The 16,342-nt window shown below is 52.8% G+C and overlaps 3 protein-coding genes across 10 annotated transcripts; 2 read left to right on the forward strand and 1 right to left on the reverse strand.

Moving 5' to 3' along the window:
• The first annotated feature begins 92 nt into the window (after positions 1-92).
• Positions 93-3,114, forward strand: snrpa1 (small nuclear ribonucleoprotein polypeptide A'). Its single transcript, XM_061275755.1, has 9 exons — positions 93-275; positions 914-1,061; positions 1,144-1,222; positions 1,669-1,715; positions 1,791-1,893; positions 2,097-2,176; positions 2,318-2,393; positions 2,766-2,859; positions 2,934-3,114. The coding sequence occupies exons 1-9, from the start codon at positions 194-196 to the stop codon at positions 3,047-3,049; spliced, it is 825 nt and encodes a 274-aa protein (XP_061131739.1). The 5' UTR covers positions 93-193; the 3' UTR covers positions 3,050-3,114.
• Positions 3,115-3,348: 234 nt separating this feature from the next.
• nob1 (NIN1 (RPN12) binding protein 1 homolog) lies at positions 3,349-6,848 on the reverse strand. The gene is made up of 9 exons (XM_061275754.1): positions 6,715-6,848; positions 5,888-6,020; positions 5,680-5,813; positions 5,540-5,611; positions 4,758-4,886; positions 4,499-4,684; positions 4,084-4,181; positions 3,844-3,988; positions 3,349-3,717 (listed from the first exon to the last, which is right to left on the reverse strand). Exons 1-9 carry the CDS (start codon positions 6,781-6,783, stop codon positions 3,451-3,453), a joined length of 1,233 nt encoding a protein of 410 aa, XP_061131738.1. The 5' UTR covers positions 6,784-6,848; the 3' UTR covers positions 3,349-3,450.
• Positions 6,849-7,839: 991 nt separating this feature from the next.
• wdr59 (WD repeat domain 59) lies at positions 7,840-15,751 on the forward strand. Of its 8 annotated transcripts, none has more exons than XM_061275738.1 (25): positions 7,840-7,963; positions 8,066-8,185; positions 8,547-8,596; positions 9,112-9,419; positions 9,652-9,732; positions 9,831-9,868; positions 9,977-10,065; positions 10,153-10,269; positions 10,350-10,427; positions 10,556-10,727; positions 10,925-11,004; positions 11,089-11,218; positions 12,167-12,270; positions 12,347-12,511; positions 12,575-12,670; positions 12,800-12,898; positions 13,079-13,200; positions 13,277-13,430; positions 13,525-13,658; positions 13,821-13,902; positions 13,982-14,094; positions 14,228-14,351; positions 14,485-14,639; positions 14,707-14,849; positions 14,931-15,751. In XM_061275738.1, the coding sequence occupies exons 1-25, from the start codon at positions 7,855-7,857 to the stop codon at positions 15,164-15,166; spliced, it is 3,099 nt and encodes a 1,032-aa protein (XP_061131722.1). In that variant the 5' UTR covers positions 7,840-7,854; the 3' UTR covers positions 15,167-15,751. The 8 variants fall into 8 exon arrangements, 7 of the variants coding, with proteins under 7 accessions (XP_061131722.1, XP_061131723.1, XP_061131726.1 ...); XM_061275739.1 differs by having other exon boundaries at positions 10,556-10,718; XM_061275740.1 differs by lacking the exon at positions 7,840-7,963 and having other exon boundaries at positions 8,075-8,185; positions 9,112-9,247; positions 9,334-9,419.
• Positions 15,752-16,342: the final 591 nt, after the last annotated feature.

The following is a 16,342-nucleotide window of genomic DNA, read 5'->3' on the forward strand; positions in this document are numbered from 1 at the left end:
TGAACGCTTTTCCTGCTATAACAATGTTGTTCAAATCACATCTTGAGTATTGACAATTTCTCTTCGTTACCGGAAGTAAACGAAGGGGGTCGAGCGGGAAGTACTTTAATTTCCGGGTTACTGCAGCGTGTGTCATTTCTGCATGCTCCGTTAAAGACAGCATCTGTGTCGCTGTTCTTGATTTGGCCCGAAAATGGTGAAGCTTTCTGCGGAGTTAATTGAGCAGGCAGCTCAGTACACGAACCCGGTGAGGGACAGAGAGCTGGACCTGAGGGGTAAGAAAACGCACGCACGACGCCGCTCGTTAGCATGTTAGCTGACTCCTTGTCTGCCTGGCCGCGACCGAAGGGACTCCCATCCAACATACTGCCGTATCATGCCGTATGGTTCAGCTCCCTCGCCGTCACTGTAAAACCTCTGCTGACTGAGATATCTTCTAAAAATACGTTCCCAAGATTGTGGGTTGGCTCAACCTCTGGACGAACTGCTTGAAGCAGCCGCTTCATCTTAACATTAGCTGGAAAGTGCATCTGCGTCCGCAGCCGTGCTCAAAAAGCGACGGCCGATGTTGTGCGCCACACTGTCCGAGGGTTACACTCAAACAGTTGTTTTTGCAAAAACCAAACGATGAGCTTCGTAGAAACCAAACGAGGCCTCATTTAGAGGGCAGGAGTGGCTCCCTGCGTAGTTTAGCGTCTTGAGCTCGGGTCATTTTTGTCTCGACAATAATGTGAAGTTTGCCTCCCTATGCGAGGACATCATGCTAACCTGGCTCTCTAATTAGTCAATGAGCCGGTCCATCTGGCTGCTGTCCAATTAGACAAGAGGCGACCTCAGCAAAGGTCTTTAAGCACTGGGGCCTTCGCTCAAAGGTTTTCAAGTAGCACCATTTGTTTTGGACACGCTTTGCCAGGTTATAAAATTCCAGTTCTGGAGAATCTGGGAGCCACTCTGGACCAGTTCGACACGGTGGACTTCTCGGATAACGAAATCCGCAAACTGGACGGCTTCCCGCTCCTCAAGCGACTCAAGACCTTGCTGATGAACAACAACAGGATCTGGTGAGCTGTGCAAACAGAGCGCATCTTTGATTCTTCCGGTCGCCGCCGTTGACTCGGCAAGGGTTGTGACGTTGTTATGCAGTCGTATCGGAGAGAACCTGGAGCAGAGTCTTCCATCTCTGCGAGAACTCATCCTGACCAACAACAAGATCCAGGAACTGGTGAGTCACAACCTGACCAGGGCTTCAAAACATTCACAACAGAAAATATGGTGAAAGCAGACTGGTTATGCCGCGTGTCCGCGCCAGCTCAAAGTAAGACATTTGCAATCGCCTGCTTTCACTTTGGAAATCAACATTTTTCCCTTTTTCTTTTTATGGGAGTCACGGACCATATTGGTAACTCCGCCGTGATCGATTCGTGTCAATCTGAAATAACATTGAATGTCTAAAAAAAATCCAATTCACGTTAAAACCATACTTGGATAAATTCAAAAGATGAATAAATCAATCAAAAAAGATAGAAATAATCATGACTGGCAAACCTAGTCAACATTGTTGTGGCACTTCAGTGGCTGTTGTGAATACAGAGCTTTGGAGTGGCCAGATTGATGCTGTTGAGTTTGGTGGCAGGCGGAATGACCATTGCCCAATGGCTGTTGTTTTAGGGCGACTTGGAGCCGCTGGCGTCGGTGAAGACGTTGACTCTGCTCAGGTGAGAAGTGCGAGGTCGGTGGGAGCCGCACGGCCGGACCACCTCCTCACCTTGTTCTCGCTGTCGTCCGGCCAGCCTGCTGAGGAATCCTGTGACCAACAAGAAGCACTACAGGCTCTACGTGGTCCACAAAATCCCGCAGCTTCGCGTGCTGGACTTCCAGAAGGTCAAACTCAAGGTGGGGGGTGTCAGGCCGGCGGCTGTTTTGTCCGCACGTCCCGGCCCGTGGAGATGGGTTTGGGCGGAAAGCGCTCGCGTCTCGGGCCGTGGAGATCGGTTCAGGCGGGAAGCGCTCGTGTCCCGGCCTGGCCCGTGGAGATATGGTTCCGGGCGAGAAGCGCTCACGGCCGCCACTGTAACGACGTCTGCTTGTGGTCGCAGGAGCGCCAGGAGGCGGAGAAAATGTTCAAAGGCAAACGCGGCGCTCAGCTGGCGAAGGATATCGCCAAGCAGAGCAAAACGTAAGCGGGTCGGTCCCCGGCGGGCGGGTGTGTTGGACGGACGTATCTCCTATTCGACTCGGGAACAGATACTACATTGGATCGGATGTGGGAGAAGCTGCCCGGAGAGCGCCCCGTCTGACTTTTGGCTTTCCCTTGCAGGTTCACGCCCGGAATGGCGGCGCAGCTGGAGAAGGCGAGGACGGGCCCGTCGCACGCTGACGTCGAAGCCATCAAGGTAGGAACGACGCGAGTCCTCGAAGCGTGTCCAGACCTTGTGCAGCTTCAAGTTGTCCTCGCCGCAAACTTTCAAATGAGATCTCCAATTTTTTCCATGAAAGCGGACAAAAAGCGCTTTGAATCTGGAACCCGCTTTTGATTCCAAGGATGCGGTGGCTGCATCGAATTGGATGGAAAAGTGTCCCTCTTGAATCCGATCCGGATCCGTGTCTTTTAGCAGCGAGACGAACAGCCCGTTTGATTTTTCTTTCCATCCGCTTTCATTTCGGAGAGCAATGAGCAACATGTTTGCTACCCATCGACGTGTGTTGCTACCGATTGCGCCAAGAGGAAGAGCTGCCGAGCGCATTGTGCGTGTGTGTGTTGCCAGAACGCCATCGCCCAGGCGTCGTCACTGGCTGAGGTGGAGCGCTTGAAAGGAATGCTGCAGGCCGGACACATACCGGGACGGGAGCGCACACAAGGTCCGCAGCCCTCCCTTGCCTTCCAGTCATCAGCGCCCGTCATCTGCCAGCTCACATCGTTTCTTCTCCTGTAGATGGTCCTGGCGTGGAAGAGGAGGAGGAAGACGAGGAAGGCCACGCATCGCAGATGGCCGATCAGACGGAAGAGAGCGAGGACATGGAACAAGGTCCTCACCTCAACGGATCCTGAACACTTTTGTTTCTTCACTTTTAGTTTGACCAGATTAAATAAATGAGTCAGATTTTTCCTACAAACGCGTATTAAGTAGTCATGTCACAAAGTTGCAATGCGCGTCAAGCTGGTCTAGTGGACTAGTTGTACTTGTGTGCGTATATGCATGTACTTATTTACATGGAGGGTTGTAAGATACGCCTTTTTTGGAGGGAGGGCCTAGTCAAGCATGGCAGTGAGCTTCCGTCAAGCTGTGTAACAACAAGGCGTCCTCTGCTGTGACGTTCCACACTTTGTAACAAACGAGAGGGAGACAATTTCTGGTTGAATGAGATTTTAAACAACTGCAAAGCGTGAATCCCCAATTACTGTGGAATTAATTTCGATCGGACCGACCCGGACGGGGCATAGGAGGCAGCTCATTTGTTGCACTTTCTGCGGGCGGCGTTAGGGTTGACTCTGCGGCGTCCGGCGCCGCAGTCGGCGTCTCTGAGCTTGAGGTTGGCGGCACGACTGTAGATGTCGTTCTGGCAGAAAGGTGACGCCCCGCCGGCCGCGTAGTCCGGGTCCCACGCATCCGTCTTCTGGCGGGCTTTTCGGGACAGACGTTGCTGAGGGAAGCGCTGGTCCTCGCACACGAGCGGGTTCTGGCTGTGCTTGCCCCCCCGCGGGAGCGGCAAATTATACTGCGAACGCGGAAAGCAAACAGCGACAACGAGGCCGTTGGTTAGCTCAGGTGGCGTATACTTTGTCGTGTGTGGAACTGTTTCATGTCCTCCTGTGCATGTTTTGTGTGTGTCCGTTTGTTTTACCCTGAGGCCACGTGCACTGAGCACTTTGGGGTTGCTGGAGAAGTGCATGTGCACATGTCCGTCCTCGTCCACGCTGACGCTGACCTTCTTGAGCGTTCGGTTGCCACATTTTGGACAAAACTGTTTGCTCATGCTGCTGGTGGTCCTGACGCAGACGCATGCATGCACAAATACTTTCAACACCATGAACCTCTTCCCGTCAAGCAAGCCAGCCTGCGCATACGCGTGTACGATACTCACGTGAAGCAAGCGTGACATCTGAGGATGTAATTCCGAGCCTGTTTGATTAACATTCCGCGGAGCGACACCACGTGGAGCCCCATCTGGATCAGAACGTTCTGCCCACACCAGTCACATGGTGAGTTGTCCGCACGAGTTACACACAGTCACGTGAGCTATGCGAGATGCACGCTGAGTGAGAAATGTGGTGTGACGCCAGTCGTACGAGTTGCAGCTTTTCAGTCACAAGGTGAGAGTCGCATCAAGCTCTATCAGTTACATGTTGAATTAACCGATGAGTCATGTGGCGAGTGGTGTGATGAGCTATGAGTCGCCACAGGGCGAATGATGGTGAAAGGCCACACGAATCGTGCGCTGAATGGGTTCGAGTGGCACGATGGTGTGTGCGGTCGCCAGAGTAACACCTCTACCTCACCTGCATGGCAAAGTCTGTGGTCAGACATCCAACTTTGACCTGGGCATCTGCCGTCCAATCAGAGGAGTCTGTTTTCATCCGCCCGATGTTACTGGGCGTGATCCAGGCTCCGCTTTCGTCATCATCGCCCTCCCATTCCTCCTCCTCTTCATCTCTCCCGGTGACTTCCTGCACGGCACCTTCCTCCTATGACAAAAAAAGCATCGTTGAGCCGTTCCGGCTAAGCCCTACGAGCTGAGCTAATGAGTGTTGTAATGACCAGTAAAGCCAACAGGTGGTTGTCAACGGGGGCCGGCGTTTGCCTCCAGAACAGGAAGCTGTTGAAGTTGTCCGCTTCCGTTTCAGGCGACGCCGGCGTGCTCCTCACTTCCTGCTTGCATTCAGAACCCTGACAAAAGAAGAAGACGACGCCGTCACAGCTTGGCTACTTCCTGTCCCCGTCAACAACGCAACATAGGTAGCTCAAATGACTTCGGGTGTGGTGAAATTTGTCCTCTGCATTTAACCCATCCCCGTGTGATCTTAATCCATCCCCTGGGGTCGAGAGGGGAGCAGTGAGCAGCAGCGGTGCCGCGCTGGGGAATCATCTGGTGATCTAACCCCCCAATTCCAACCCTTAATGCTGAGTGCCAAGCAGGGAGGCAATGGGTCCCATTTTTATAGTCTTTGGTATGACTCGGCCGGGGTTTGAACCCACAACCTTCCAGTCTCAGAGCGGACACTCTACCACTAGGGCCCTGAGCTGGAACTTAATTACTCATATTGAATCGATTCCCCCTTTTTAGCGGGGTTACGTACTTCAAGAGAAAATTTGAACTGGTGCGAAAATCAACAGAACCTTGACTATTATTACCAACTCTGATTTTACGTGCGGTGTTAAGAATAGTTACCGTGTTATTTTAATTATCTACTGACCGAAGCCAATAGTTGCGCTGCTACGTACTGAATATCATCATCATCATCGTTTTTCCGGACAGAAAACGGGAAAGATTTGGCAATTGTGCTCAACGAGCGCCGAGCAGGCCAAAGATGATCTCTGACCTTGGAAGGGAAGTAGAATCCCGCCACATTGACGGGCGTCTCCGGGTGGCGATGCGTGTCGCTCACATCCACCTGCAAACGCCAAATGAAAGGCTGTCGGAGAGTGGGGGCGGGGTTGAGGCCGTGCTCGGGGATCACACCTGGTGGCGGGGCTCTTTGCGCAGATGTCCCGTCCCGACGTGTTCCTCCTCCAGTTGCAACGTAAGAGCCAAAACTTTGATGTCGGTGGGTGACAGGCTGGGGTAATCTCCCGTCTTCTTGGAGAAATCAGTCACTGAGGAAGCCGCAAAGGCGCCGTCATTCCACGCAGACCCCCCTTGCCCCCCCTTGCCCCGCCAGCGCCACTACCCAATCGGATGTGTTGGGCCGCAGGCTGCCGTAGGTTGAGCTGGTACGGGAGGAAGGCCAGACTCCTCCTGGTAGCTTTGTCCCGAATCTCGTCCACCACCTCCCTCAGCGTGTAGACGTTCTTCCCAATGTCCTGAAACGCATCGTCAAATGTCTGTCGCTGTCAGCTTCATCACCCTTGCGCCCCCTTGCCGCCTTTCAAGATACAAATGAAGTTACAATTCATTTCGATCCAGTTCTTGCCCCCCGCCCCTAGTCACGCTACACAATATAGCGATGGCCGCATTAATCTCATCTTTGTTTTACTCCACGTAGTCGTGGTGCCATGTAATGGTTGCGACGCCATCCACGAGTTGCCATGTAATCCAGTGGTGGGGCACGAGATACCTGTGCCAGTACCGGTCTCCAATGATCAAAAACGGTTCAGTACCACTTTTCGTGAGCGTCCTAAGGATGATGAAACTAAATTGAAGTTGTAATCTTGTAGGTGCAAAGTAGCCCAGTGGATGTCGTATCATGTATTTACGACAAATGTGGTGTAATCTTGTAGGTGCAAAGTAGCCTAGTCGATGTCGTATCATGTATTTACGACAAATGTGGTGTAATCTTGTAGGTGCAAAGTAGCCTAGTCGATGTCGTATCATGTATTTATGACCAAATGTTTTGGGAATGGGAAGTCTATACGTCGCTAGCTGTGGCGTCATCTGGTTCATGAGACCCACGTTTCTCCGCGGTGATAAATAAGATCTAGTCCGGTCGAGGTTGCCTCAAATAAGATCGACATCGGCAAAGTTTGTATTCTGTAGGTTAACTGGAGAAAATGCCACCTGGAGAGGAGCTTTGTGCAAAAAAGCTCCCGCGTCTGCGACGACATGCTCCACTCCGGGCTGCGCCATCTTGGATCAGCGACGGTCGCGGTTCGGCCAATTAGAAAAGACGTTCTTACCACGTGACGATTCCGTTCAATTTGCGAATGCAATTTGGGCGCGTTCGAAACTTCACTCTGCGCGCACTAGGTCAAAACCAGACCGCTCGGGAATTCAGTGCTTTGCTCAATTTACCCGTATGGAAATTCAGCCAGACCACCAAAAACGGCGTGCTAGTGCATGCACTCGGCACTCTGACTGGAGACGCGGTGCGCCAGTGCTGCTACGTTCGGAAATGCCGGAGCGCGGCGAACCCTCTCCGAACACGTCCCCTGGCAGAGTCGCGCACGGGCATCAGTGTGACTGCTCCCAAAAGAGCCCCTTGTCATGTGACTAAAGATAATCTCGCGGCGCCTTAAATCATGTTTAGATTGAGCAAAAAGCAACAACTCTTAAATGATCATATTCTGAAACATGCGGCAGCGCTGGGTAGCGAAGCAACACCATCATTTAGTTTGGTTTTGTTTATTGGAGGACAGTAAATTCCGTTCAATCCATTTATATTCTTTTATCTTCCCTGCGGTCTCAGATTCAACTAGAAAAGGGGTGGGCAATTCCGGTCCTCGAGGGCCAGTGTCCTGTCCTGCATGTTTTCTACGTCACCCTGTTGCAACACACCTGATTCAAATGGTCAGATAATTAGCAAAGTCTGCAGATGCTGGATAGCAATCCTGATCATTAGAACCAGGTGTGTTGCAGCAGGGAGCCCTATAAAACAGGCAGGACACCGGTCCTCGAGGATCGGAATTGCCCACCCCTGAACTAGAGCAACGCTTACTGCGGAGTTCTTTTCGACACCGACCCTGTCAGGGTTTTGCAAACTATCTTGATCGTATGATTATGTTGGAATGTATGTAACCAGTAATAAATAACCTAGCTAGATTAGTTTCATGCTTATGTTGCTGTGTAACCAGTAATAAATAACCTAGCTTGTCCCATCCTACACAATGTCGTAAAACATCCCCTGCTATGCTTTGACTAGAGTTCAAGGGCTTTCTCTTCCAGTCCACTCTCACCCCCACCCTGTTTCTCTTAATAAAAATGCTCTTGCGGGAGGCGAGAGTCAGACCTCCATTCGATCATTGCTGTACGCACAGTGACGAATGGACTCTCTGCCTGCAGTTGAGGACGTCCGACACCTGGCTATACGGTATGCTTCGAAAATCTTTCTTCCATTCAAGACAAAAGGGCCAGTAGAAAAGCAGATACCCATATGTATGAAAAGCCCGAGTTCCATCTGCCTCCCAGACAGGGAGTGGCATTACGAGAGGATTTCTGTCACGTGACAAATTGTTGACGTCCGGGTGGGTCCAACAAGATGGCGGCGCGCTGGAGCAGCGAGAATGTGGTGTTGGAGTTTCGAGACGCGCAGGTGCGATCGTGTGGTGCTTTTCTAACTCGAACCAGGTTTCGTACGTGCCGACCAACATTTTTTAACCATTTGAATAACTCTAGAGGTCAAAATGCATCGGTAGTTTTTAGACGCCACGTTGTATATGCTTTTCCACATTGCGTTTTAATTGTTAGTACTAGTACCATTTGTTTTATGTTGCATCGACGCACCAGAAAATAAAAGTTGGTTGTAAAGCTACCTTTCTTAGACAACGGCAATAAATCGATTCTAGTTCTTAAATTGGCAGCGTGTTACATCGGGCTTCGATAGGCTTCGCAACACTTGTGTGAAATACGGCCTCCCGTCAACACGTTGACGTCTTGTCTTGCTGTGTTGCCAGGCGACCACCATGTCCGTGGACTGCCTGGGCTCGCACGCCGTGCTTTCTGGGTAGGTCCCTCGCCGAACGTGGCGCTTGCTTGCCTGCCGTCTTAAAAATAAGACCGACATTGGCGACCGACATCAGGGACGATTTAGAAGCGTACAGGTGCATGGTGACGACAAAAAGGCCCTTTTCAAGAAGGCCAAAATAGTTCAACACGTCTCTTTTGTAGTGACTGAATGAACAAACAAGTGTCTTCATATGTTTGAATTCTCAAACACGTAGCAGACCCACTCCTCAAAAAAGAACCACATGGCTGTACTGCGATTGACATATTTGCCTCCCAAATCAAAAGAAGCAGCTACCGCCTCATTTTTGTTTTGCCGTTAGGGTGCAAGTTGCATTTTGACGATAGAGTCATAGACGGGCAGAATCAGCAATCCTAACAATGGCGAGAACGCAAGCAGCCCGATGAACTCCCGGGGAGGGTGGTCAAGGTTTCGAGTGGCCGTGGATCGGCCGGGTTTGGGGATGCGGCACTTGCCACAACGTGGCCTTCTTTATGGGCTGCCATTCCCGCCAGGCGCCGCTTCCTGTACGTGGTCAACCTGGAGGCGCCGTCGGAGCTGGCCAAGAAGATGTCTCGCCAGAGCAAGTGGGACGTGGGCACCGTCCAGTGGAACCCCCACCGCTCTCAGGCGCACGTCTTTGCCGCCTCGGTCCGTTTCCCCCGACCGACGCCGGCCGAGCCAGACCTCGCTTTGCTATCGCTTGCTCTGTGCCTCTTTGTGTCCATTGTTTCCAGAGCAACCAACGCGTGGAGTTGTATTCGTGGAAGGACGGCGTAGGAAGTGTCCACACGTCGCTGTCGGGCCACACGCGAGTTATCAGGTGCGTGACCTCGTAGGCTGCGCGGATCATTTGCATCGTGTGATGACACGTGAGATCATGTCAGTGTGGTGCCACGTGTTGCTTGAGGAAGTTGTGATGTCACGTGAGGTCACGTGAGCGCGCGGAGGACCGGCGGGATCACGCGAGCGTGTTTGACGTCATCTGATACAAAGTTCATGATTTGTTTCTCTTTCGCAACACGTGACTTGATGCGACGGGTGCGCCTGCTCAGCGATCTGGACTGGTCGTGCTTCGAAGCAGAGTTCCTGGTTAGCAGCTCGGTGGACACGTATATGTACATCTGGGACATCAGGTGAGAAGGTTACGTTAACTTGCTTTGCATTAGCTCACGCAGCCTGTTTTTTGGTTTGTTTTTTGTTCTTGCTTGTCCTTGTCCCTCTGTCCTTACAGAGACACACGCAAACCTGCTGTGGCGCTGTCTGCTGTCGGTGAGTGCAAACAAACAAACAAACAAATGGCAGCAACACTTTTGTCACTCCATTGAGCAAGCACGTCCGGAAGGCCCTTTTTCACTCAGCTGTGTTTGTTGCGGTCAGCCGGCGCTTCTCAGGTCAAGTGGAACCGCAGGAGCCGTGACGTGCTGGCGTCCAGTCATGACGGGGACGTGCGCATCTGGGACAGACGGGTAAGGTGGCGTCAGCGTGCAGGCCAACACGCTGACAAACTCAAGTGGCTCTTCTGTGCTAAAGTGGGCACGCGCGCATCTTTACAGAAACCCAACACGGCGTGCGAATACGTGGCGGCGCATCTGTCTAAGATCCACGGGCTGGACTGGCACCCGGAGCACGAGTTCATCCTGGCCACCAGTAGTCAGGACAACTCTGTCAGGGTTAGAGGCACGCACGCACACGCGCGCACGACGCATTCCCGTTCGTCACCTGGTCCGTGCGCATGTGTGTGTTTGTGCAGTTTTGGGACTACCGCCAGCCCAGGAAGTACTTGAACATCTTGTCATGTCAGGTTCCCGTGTGGAAGGCCCGATACACGGTTAGGACGCCGTGCTTGTCACCTTTTTGCAAATGCTCACGTTTGTCTGTCTCAGTCTGTTTGTTGAACGCGCGTGTGTGTGTGTGTGTGCGTGCGTGTGCGTGCATGCGCGTGCGTGAATATTTCAGCCCTTCTCCAATGGGCTGGTCACAGTTATGGTTCCTCAGCTGCGGCGCGAGAACAGTCTCCTCCTGTGGTCCACACTGGACCTGAACAGTCCTGTCCACGCCTTTGTGGGACATGACGACGTCATCTTGGAGTTCCAGTGGAGGCCGCAAAAGGAAGGTCAAGGTCACGCACGTACGCCCATCACCCACACGTGCACGTTGACGCCTTCCAGAATTATTAGCTGAACTCTGTGATGGAAGGACTGCTTCTTGACAGCTTCCTAAGTCAAGAATTCCAAACAGCAAGTTTGGACAGGCACAGGGTCTAACCCTAACTCTTTTCTGATTCACTTGAAAGCTGACTGGTTGACAGCTGTGCTTGTTTGTCAGGTTGCAAAGACTTCCAGCTGGTGACGTGGTCCAGAGATCAGACGTTGAGGATCTGGAGGGTTGACCCGCAGCTCCAAAAGGTCAACCTCGACCCCGCAACCGAGCGGCCTATGTAGCCCCTGCGGCCATTGCTCACCGCCGTCGTTGTGGTCGTTGCGCTGCAGCTGTGCCTGAGCGACCTGCCGGACGAGGTGGCGGATGGCGCGGCGGCCATGGTGGAGTCGGAGAAGACGCTGACGTCCACCGATTCTGATGGACAGCGGGCCAGAATTCTCGTCGGGCCTCATCCTCAAGGTGACGCACGTACATCCCGTCAGCTCGTGTCGGGAGGAAGCGCTCCTCGCTAATTGCCATCCTGCCATCTTCTTCTTTTCGTGTCTTTGAAGTGCTAGTCAGATGACTTGATGACATGTCTTTACACAGTCTTTGTCATTGAATTCATCGAGATCTTTTAAGATGCAGGGTTTGGGTAGTAGAGGGCAGACAAGGCAGCGATGCATCGTATGGTCCTCTTCTCCGCATTCACAGAGGGTTGGGGCGGTTTTGTAGCCCCATCTGGCCATAGCAGCTTTTGATCTGCCTGTTCTCAGGCGGTTGAGTGTCTTCCGCCGGACCCATGGGTCCTGCCATGGCTTTGCTAAATGGGACGGTTTGGCTTGTCGGTGAAAGAAGACACAAAAGCCCTGGGCTTTCACTGGGCTTACGCTAGAGCTGCCCTGACATTGCGGCATCGTTTGAAAGCAGGGATTGTGCTGCCGTCTCTGCGCTTTGGGGTGTCTCTTTCACCGCTGGACGGCTACCGCCACGGATGTCCGTAGAAAAGCGGTTTAATACAAAAATTTGTCATTTGGATGCCGTTCTAATGCATTGTCTCCGCCTCCCAGCTTAGGACCCCTCCTGGCCTGGCCGCTCTCCCCTCCTGGCCGCTCCCCCCTCCTGGCCGCTCTCCCCTCCTGGCCGCTCCCCCCTCCTGGCCGCTCCCCCCTCCTGGCCGCTCCCCCCTCCTGGCCGCTCCCCCCTCCTGGCTTGCTCCGTGACGTCCGATGTCAAGATGGGCAAGAAAATGAATGTCTTTTCTTTGGCAGACTGAAAGCGGTCGTTAGTGATGGCAACAACAACAACGACACTCCATCTCAAACCGGAGCTCAGTCGGGACAGGGCTGCGGCTACTCATTGTTGCTCGACGAGAACGTCGGCCACCTCTGAAAGATGGATTTTCTCACACCTGCGCTTCATCCCCAGATCAAGACGGCGGGCGGGACTCGACGGCGTCTTCCGGCCTGGCTCAAACGCTCCAACAGGAATTCTCCCTGGTCAACCTGCAGATCAGGAATGTCAACGTAGAGGTGAGAGCAGATGCAAAGGCAGCGATCGCAGACGCCTATTTGTTTATACTGACTGGGATTTAATTGATTTTTTTAGATGGACGCAGTGAACTGCAGCTGCGTTGTGTCGGCTCACTTCGGGGCTCATCAGGTCCGCCTGCTCATGAAGTTCCCGGGACAATATCCCAACAACAGCGCCCCTACCTTTCAGTTCCTCTCTCCGACGAGCATCTCTGCCGCCATGAAGACAAAGATCCACAAAGTAGGACGCACTCCTCGAGGCGCTGCGTCCCTGCCGCGTGCTCACATGCCTCTCATCTTTCAGGTCTTGAGTGACGTGTCCCTGCAGAAGGTGAAGAGGAATCAAAACTGTCTAGAACCTTGCGTCCGGAAGCTCGTGTCCTGTCTGGAGTCCGTCGTGGTAAGAAGATGCTAAGATACGAAACCCTTGGCTATTTTTTCTTCTTCTTCCAAAAATAAGGTCTCAACCCAAAAAGTGAAAGGATCGACGTATTAGAAAGGTGCCTTTTCGTGCGCGTCTTCTTCACAGGAGGACAGCCCATCCTCAAGACCTTTCGTGCTGTCCAATCCCGTGGCTCCGACGCTGCAGGCCTTTCCGCGAGTCATCAACACCTACGGGTCCTACCAGGTAAGCAGGGCGGGGCAGACGACCAGAGTCGCCACTGAGGGTCGTGCGGCCCGTTTGCGTGAGCTCGGCGGCGTTTGGCACAGCTCGGCCGCGACATCGACGAGACTCTGGCTGTCAAGAAATTGCTTTGCAAAACACGATCTGCCCACACACTTTTTGTGCGGCGGGTGTTGTTTGCAGGACGCCAACATTCCCTTCCCGCGCACGTCGGGCGCTCGCTTCTGCGGCACCGGGTGTCTGGTTTACTTCACCCGGCCAATCAGCATGCACCGCGTGGCCCCGCCCACCGAGCCCACGCCCAGGTAGCGACCTTGCTGCATGTTACGGCGCTGGCGTGAATACGTAATGCGCAACAGGCGCACATCCCACGCCTGTCAGGTCGCTGTCGGCGCTGTCGGCCTACCACAGCGGCGTCTTGACGCCCATGAAGATTCGCTCCGAGACGCAGAACACGCTCCGACTTTACAGCGGCAGCCCCACTCGGGCCGACAAAGACACCGTCTCCATCTCCTCCTTCTACTACAAAGAGCGGGTGATATGCACCACACGCGAGACACAACGCGTTCACACCCAGGTGGCTGTTTGGAGTGTTGAAGTGAGCGTTTGTGCGTGCATGCGTCCTCCAGAAATCGCGGCGCTTCAAGAGCAAAAGGGACGGCGCCGACTGCGGCGGGCGCTCCATCAAGTTGGCGGGGAAGGTCATCATCCAGGAAATTTCCTGCCTGCTGCCCGTTCACAAAGTTCTGGGAGAAAATTACATGTGAGTGGGTGGAGCGCCAATGCCAATGATGTCACGTCTTTCCGGCCGACAGTCGACCTGAGGGTATCAGAAAGAACACCTTGTCCGTCTGTGAGGGTCCAGAAAAGTGCTATTGAAATGTGAGGCGCGATTATTAGTCCCAACACTTGCTATTGTCCACAGCCTGAACATGAGTGACACGGAGGACACGTGCCAGAAGAACGCCGCCGCCGCACTGGCCGTCGGCCGTCGTGACGTGGCCAAGGTACGGGAGGGGAAGATGCCGCGCGTGTCAGTAAACGTGTACGGCAACGCGTAGGATGTAAATCTGCGCGCGCCTTCAGGTGTGGGCTCTGGCCTCGGCGGCGACCGGTCGAGGCCTGAGTCCTGATTCGGACCCTGACGCAGACGCACCCTGGGCCAGTCATCCATTTGGACGCCGCCTGTTGGAGACGCTGTGAGTTGCCGCCGACGGACACTGGTCAGCACCAACCTGCTATCTTATCACGATCAGATGGGAATATATAATGACGTGTATGTCAACGCGTAGGACGTCCTAACCTTTCTCTTCCCTCCGCTTCCCTACTCAGCGTAGAGCACTACAGTCACATGAGTGACGTGCAGACGCTCGCCATGCTATGCAGTGTCTTTACAGACTCGGGCGCCAACGTGGAAGTGACGCACGCTGCGCCGCAGTCACGCCAAGTGCGTTTTGTAAGTACGGACATGCCCACTCCATTTGCAGACCTGTCTGATGTCACATGGTCTAGGGCCGTCACGTAAGCAGCTGAAAACGCAAAGAAGGTCACGCCGGCGCAGCGGGTGACGTCATGTGACTTTTGTTCAGGCCGGCTTGAGCGAGTCGACTATGGCGTTTGCGTGTCGGGAACAGCCGGAACAGGCTCTTGGCCGCAGCGAGTCCCCCGAAGATGCCCGCCACGGCAGCCGGGGACACGTCGACCCGAGGGAATGGGAGCGTGAGCGGCACGACATGAACCGAAGGTAAAAGCGCCCTAACCCCTCCCCCCCCCCAAATAGTGTTTATGATGTGGCTCGTGCTTGCCCGCAGACTTTTGGACCCAACCAACACGCCGCAGTTTGACGACTTTAAGAAATGCTATGCGGAAATTCTCTATCGGTGGGACCTGCGAGACAAGCGCGCCGACGTGCTCAAGTTCGCTTCCTGTCCGCCCGAGCCGCACCAAGGCGTCGGTACGTGGCTGCCTGTGCTTGGTTTCCTGCCCCATTTCACAGACACGCAAACTTCCTTGTCGCGGCGCCTTGTGTTTCCAGAGTTGTGCGTGCTATGCTGCCACTGCGGCAGTCCCAGTCGCGGTACTCAGTGCGTGGCCTGCAAGCGCCTGAGCTTCCAGTGTGTGGTGTGTCATGTGGCCGTGCGGGGCTCTTCCCACTTCTGCCTCGGCTGTGGCCACGGCGGCCACACGGGTCACATGATGGACTGGTTCCGGAAGCAGGAGCAGTGCCCGGCCGGGTGTGGCTGCCGCTGTCTGCAGCAGAGCAACTTCTGACGGCGCAGAACAACTTTAGACGGCCGGCCTGATGCCCTGTCTGCAACCCGTTCACAAAGTTTTGGGAGAGAATTGCATATGAGTGGGCGGAGCCTCAACGTAAATTCTGTCAGGTTTTTCCGTCCGACAGTCAACTTGAGGGTATCAAAAAGCCCTTGGAGCTATAAAGGAGCAGTGGGGTCATATTTGGGCTGGCCAATAATTCAAGATCGTACAGTACACCGCCATGGACACCAGAACAATAGAAATAGCGCTCAATATAATCTCATTTAAACCAAAACAATGGTTTCAGGAAGCAAACCCTTGCCTGCTACTATGCGAGCTAACCGGAATCTAAATGTATTAAGTTCTGCTTGAAGCTGAATGACATTGGAATAATTATTCAATGCACTGTAGACTACAACAGGGCAGATTCCCAATTCAAAGCAATTTTGGCATGTATGAATACATTGTTTTTGTTTGTTTGTTTTTTTAGATGAAGACAAAAACATTTAAGGAAGCGTATGCAATATGCACAATGGAATTCTAAAGAAGCTTTTCTTCTTGTATTTTCAAGAATCGTGAAAATAAATTAACGAAACAATGTATTGCTGCACTTTGAGCATCGATGCCTTATAGTCATTCAATAGAAAGGGTGGCGGGCGGGGTCTGTTGCAGCAGGACTGAAACCAAGGATATGTCGACAGAGATCTGGCCGACCGAAAGAATAAGTAGATTTTAACACGATGTGTGCATGATGGTTTATTTTCTTGATAAAATTGAAAGGATCATTTTCACCGTCTATTAATGAAGTTAGTGGAATTTCCTGGAACGATTATTGGTAAAACATTTTCACACTACTGGTTACTGTTGCCTGGGACTTCACTCAGTCGGTACAAATGTAGAAATTAATATCTAGCTGGAAATATGTGAACAAGCTTTGCAATCAACGATGACACATCCTTAAATTAATTGTACCGTAAATCCAGCGCAAGGCTCCAATAAACACTTTTGCAATGCTGTTTTGGCATAAAATCAATATTTTGCACCTCACTAGTACGCGTTGAATAGCAATACAGATCATTAAACGCAGCGCGTCAAAAGTAGTCACGTGTATTGCGAGCCGTGTTCATTTGAAATAGGCTGCAAATGATTGTTAATTGATAATTGTCAAGACTCCTGGAGTACAACCACGCT

Source organism: Syngnathus typhle, linkage group LG4 (genome assembly GCF_033458585.1).
Source record: "Syngnathus typhle isolate RoL2023-S1 ecotype Sweden linkage group LG4, RoL_Styp_1.0, whole genome shotgun sequence".
Classification (NCBI taxonomy): domain Eukaryota; kingdom Metazoa; phylum Chordata; class Actinopteri; order Syngnathiformes; family Syngnathidae; genus Syngnathus; species Syngnathus typhle.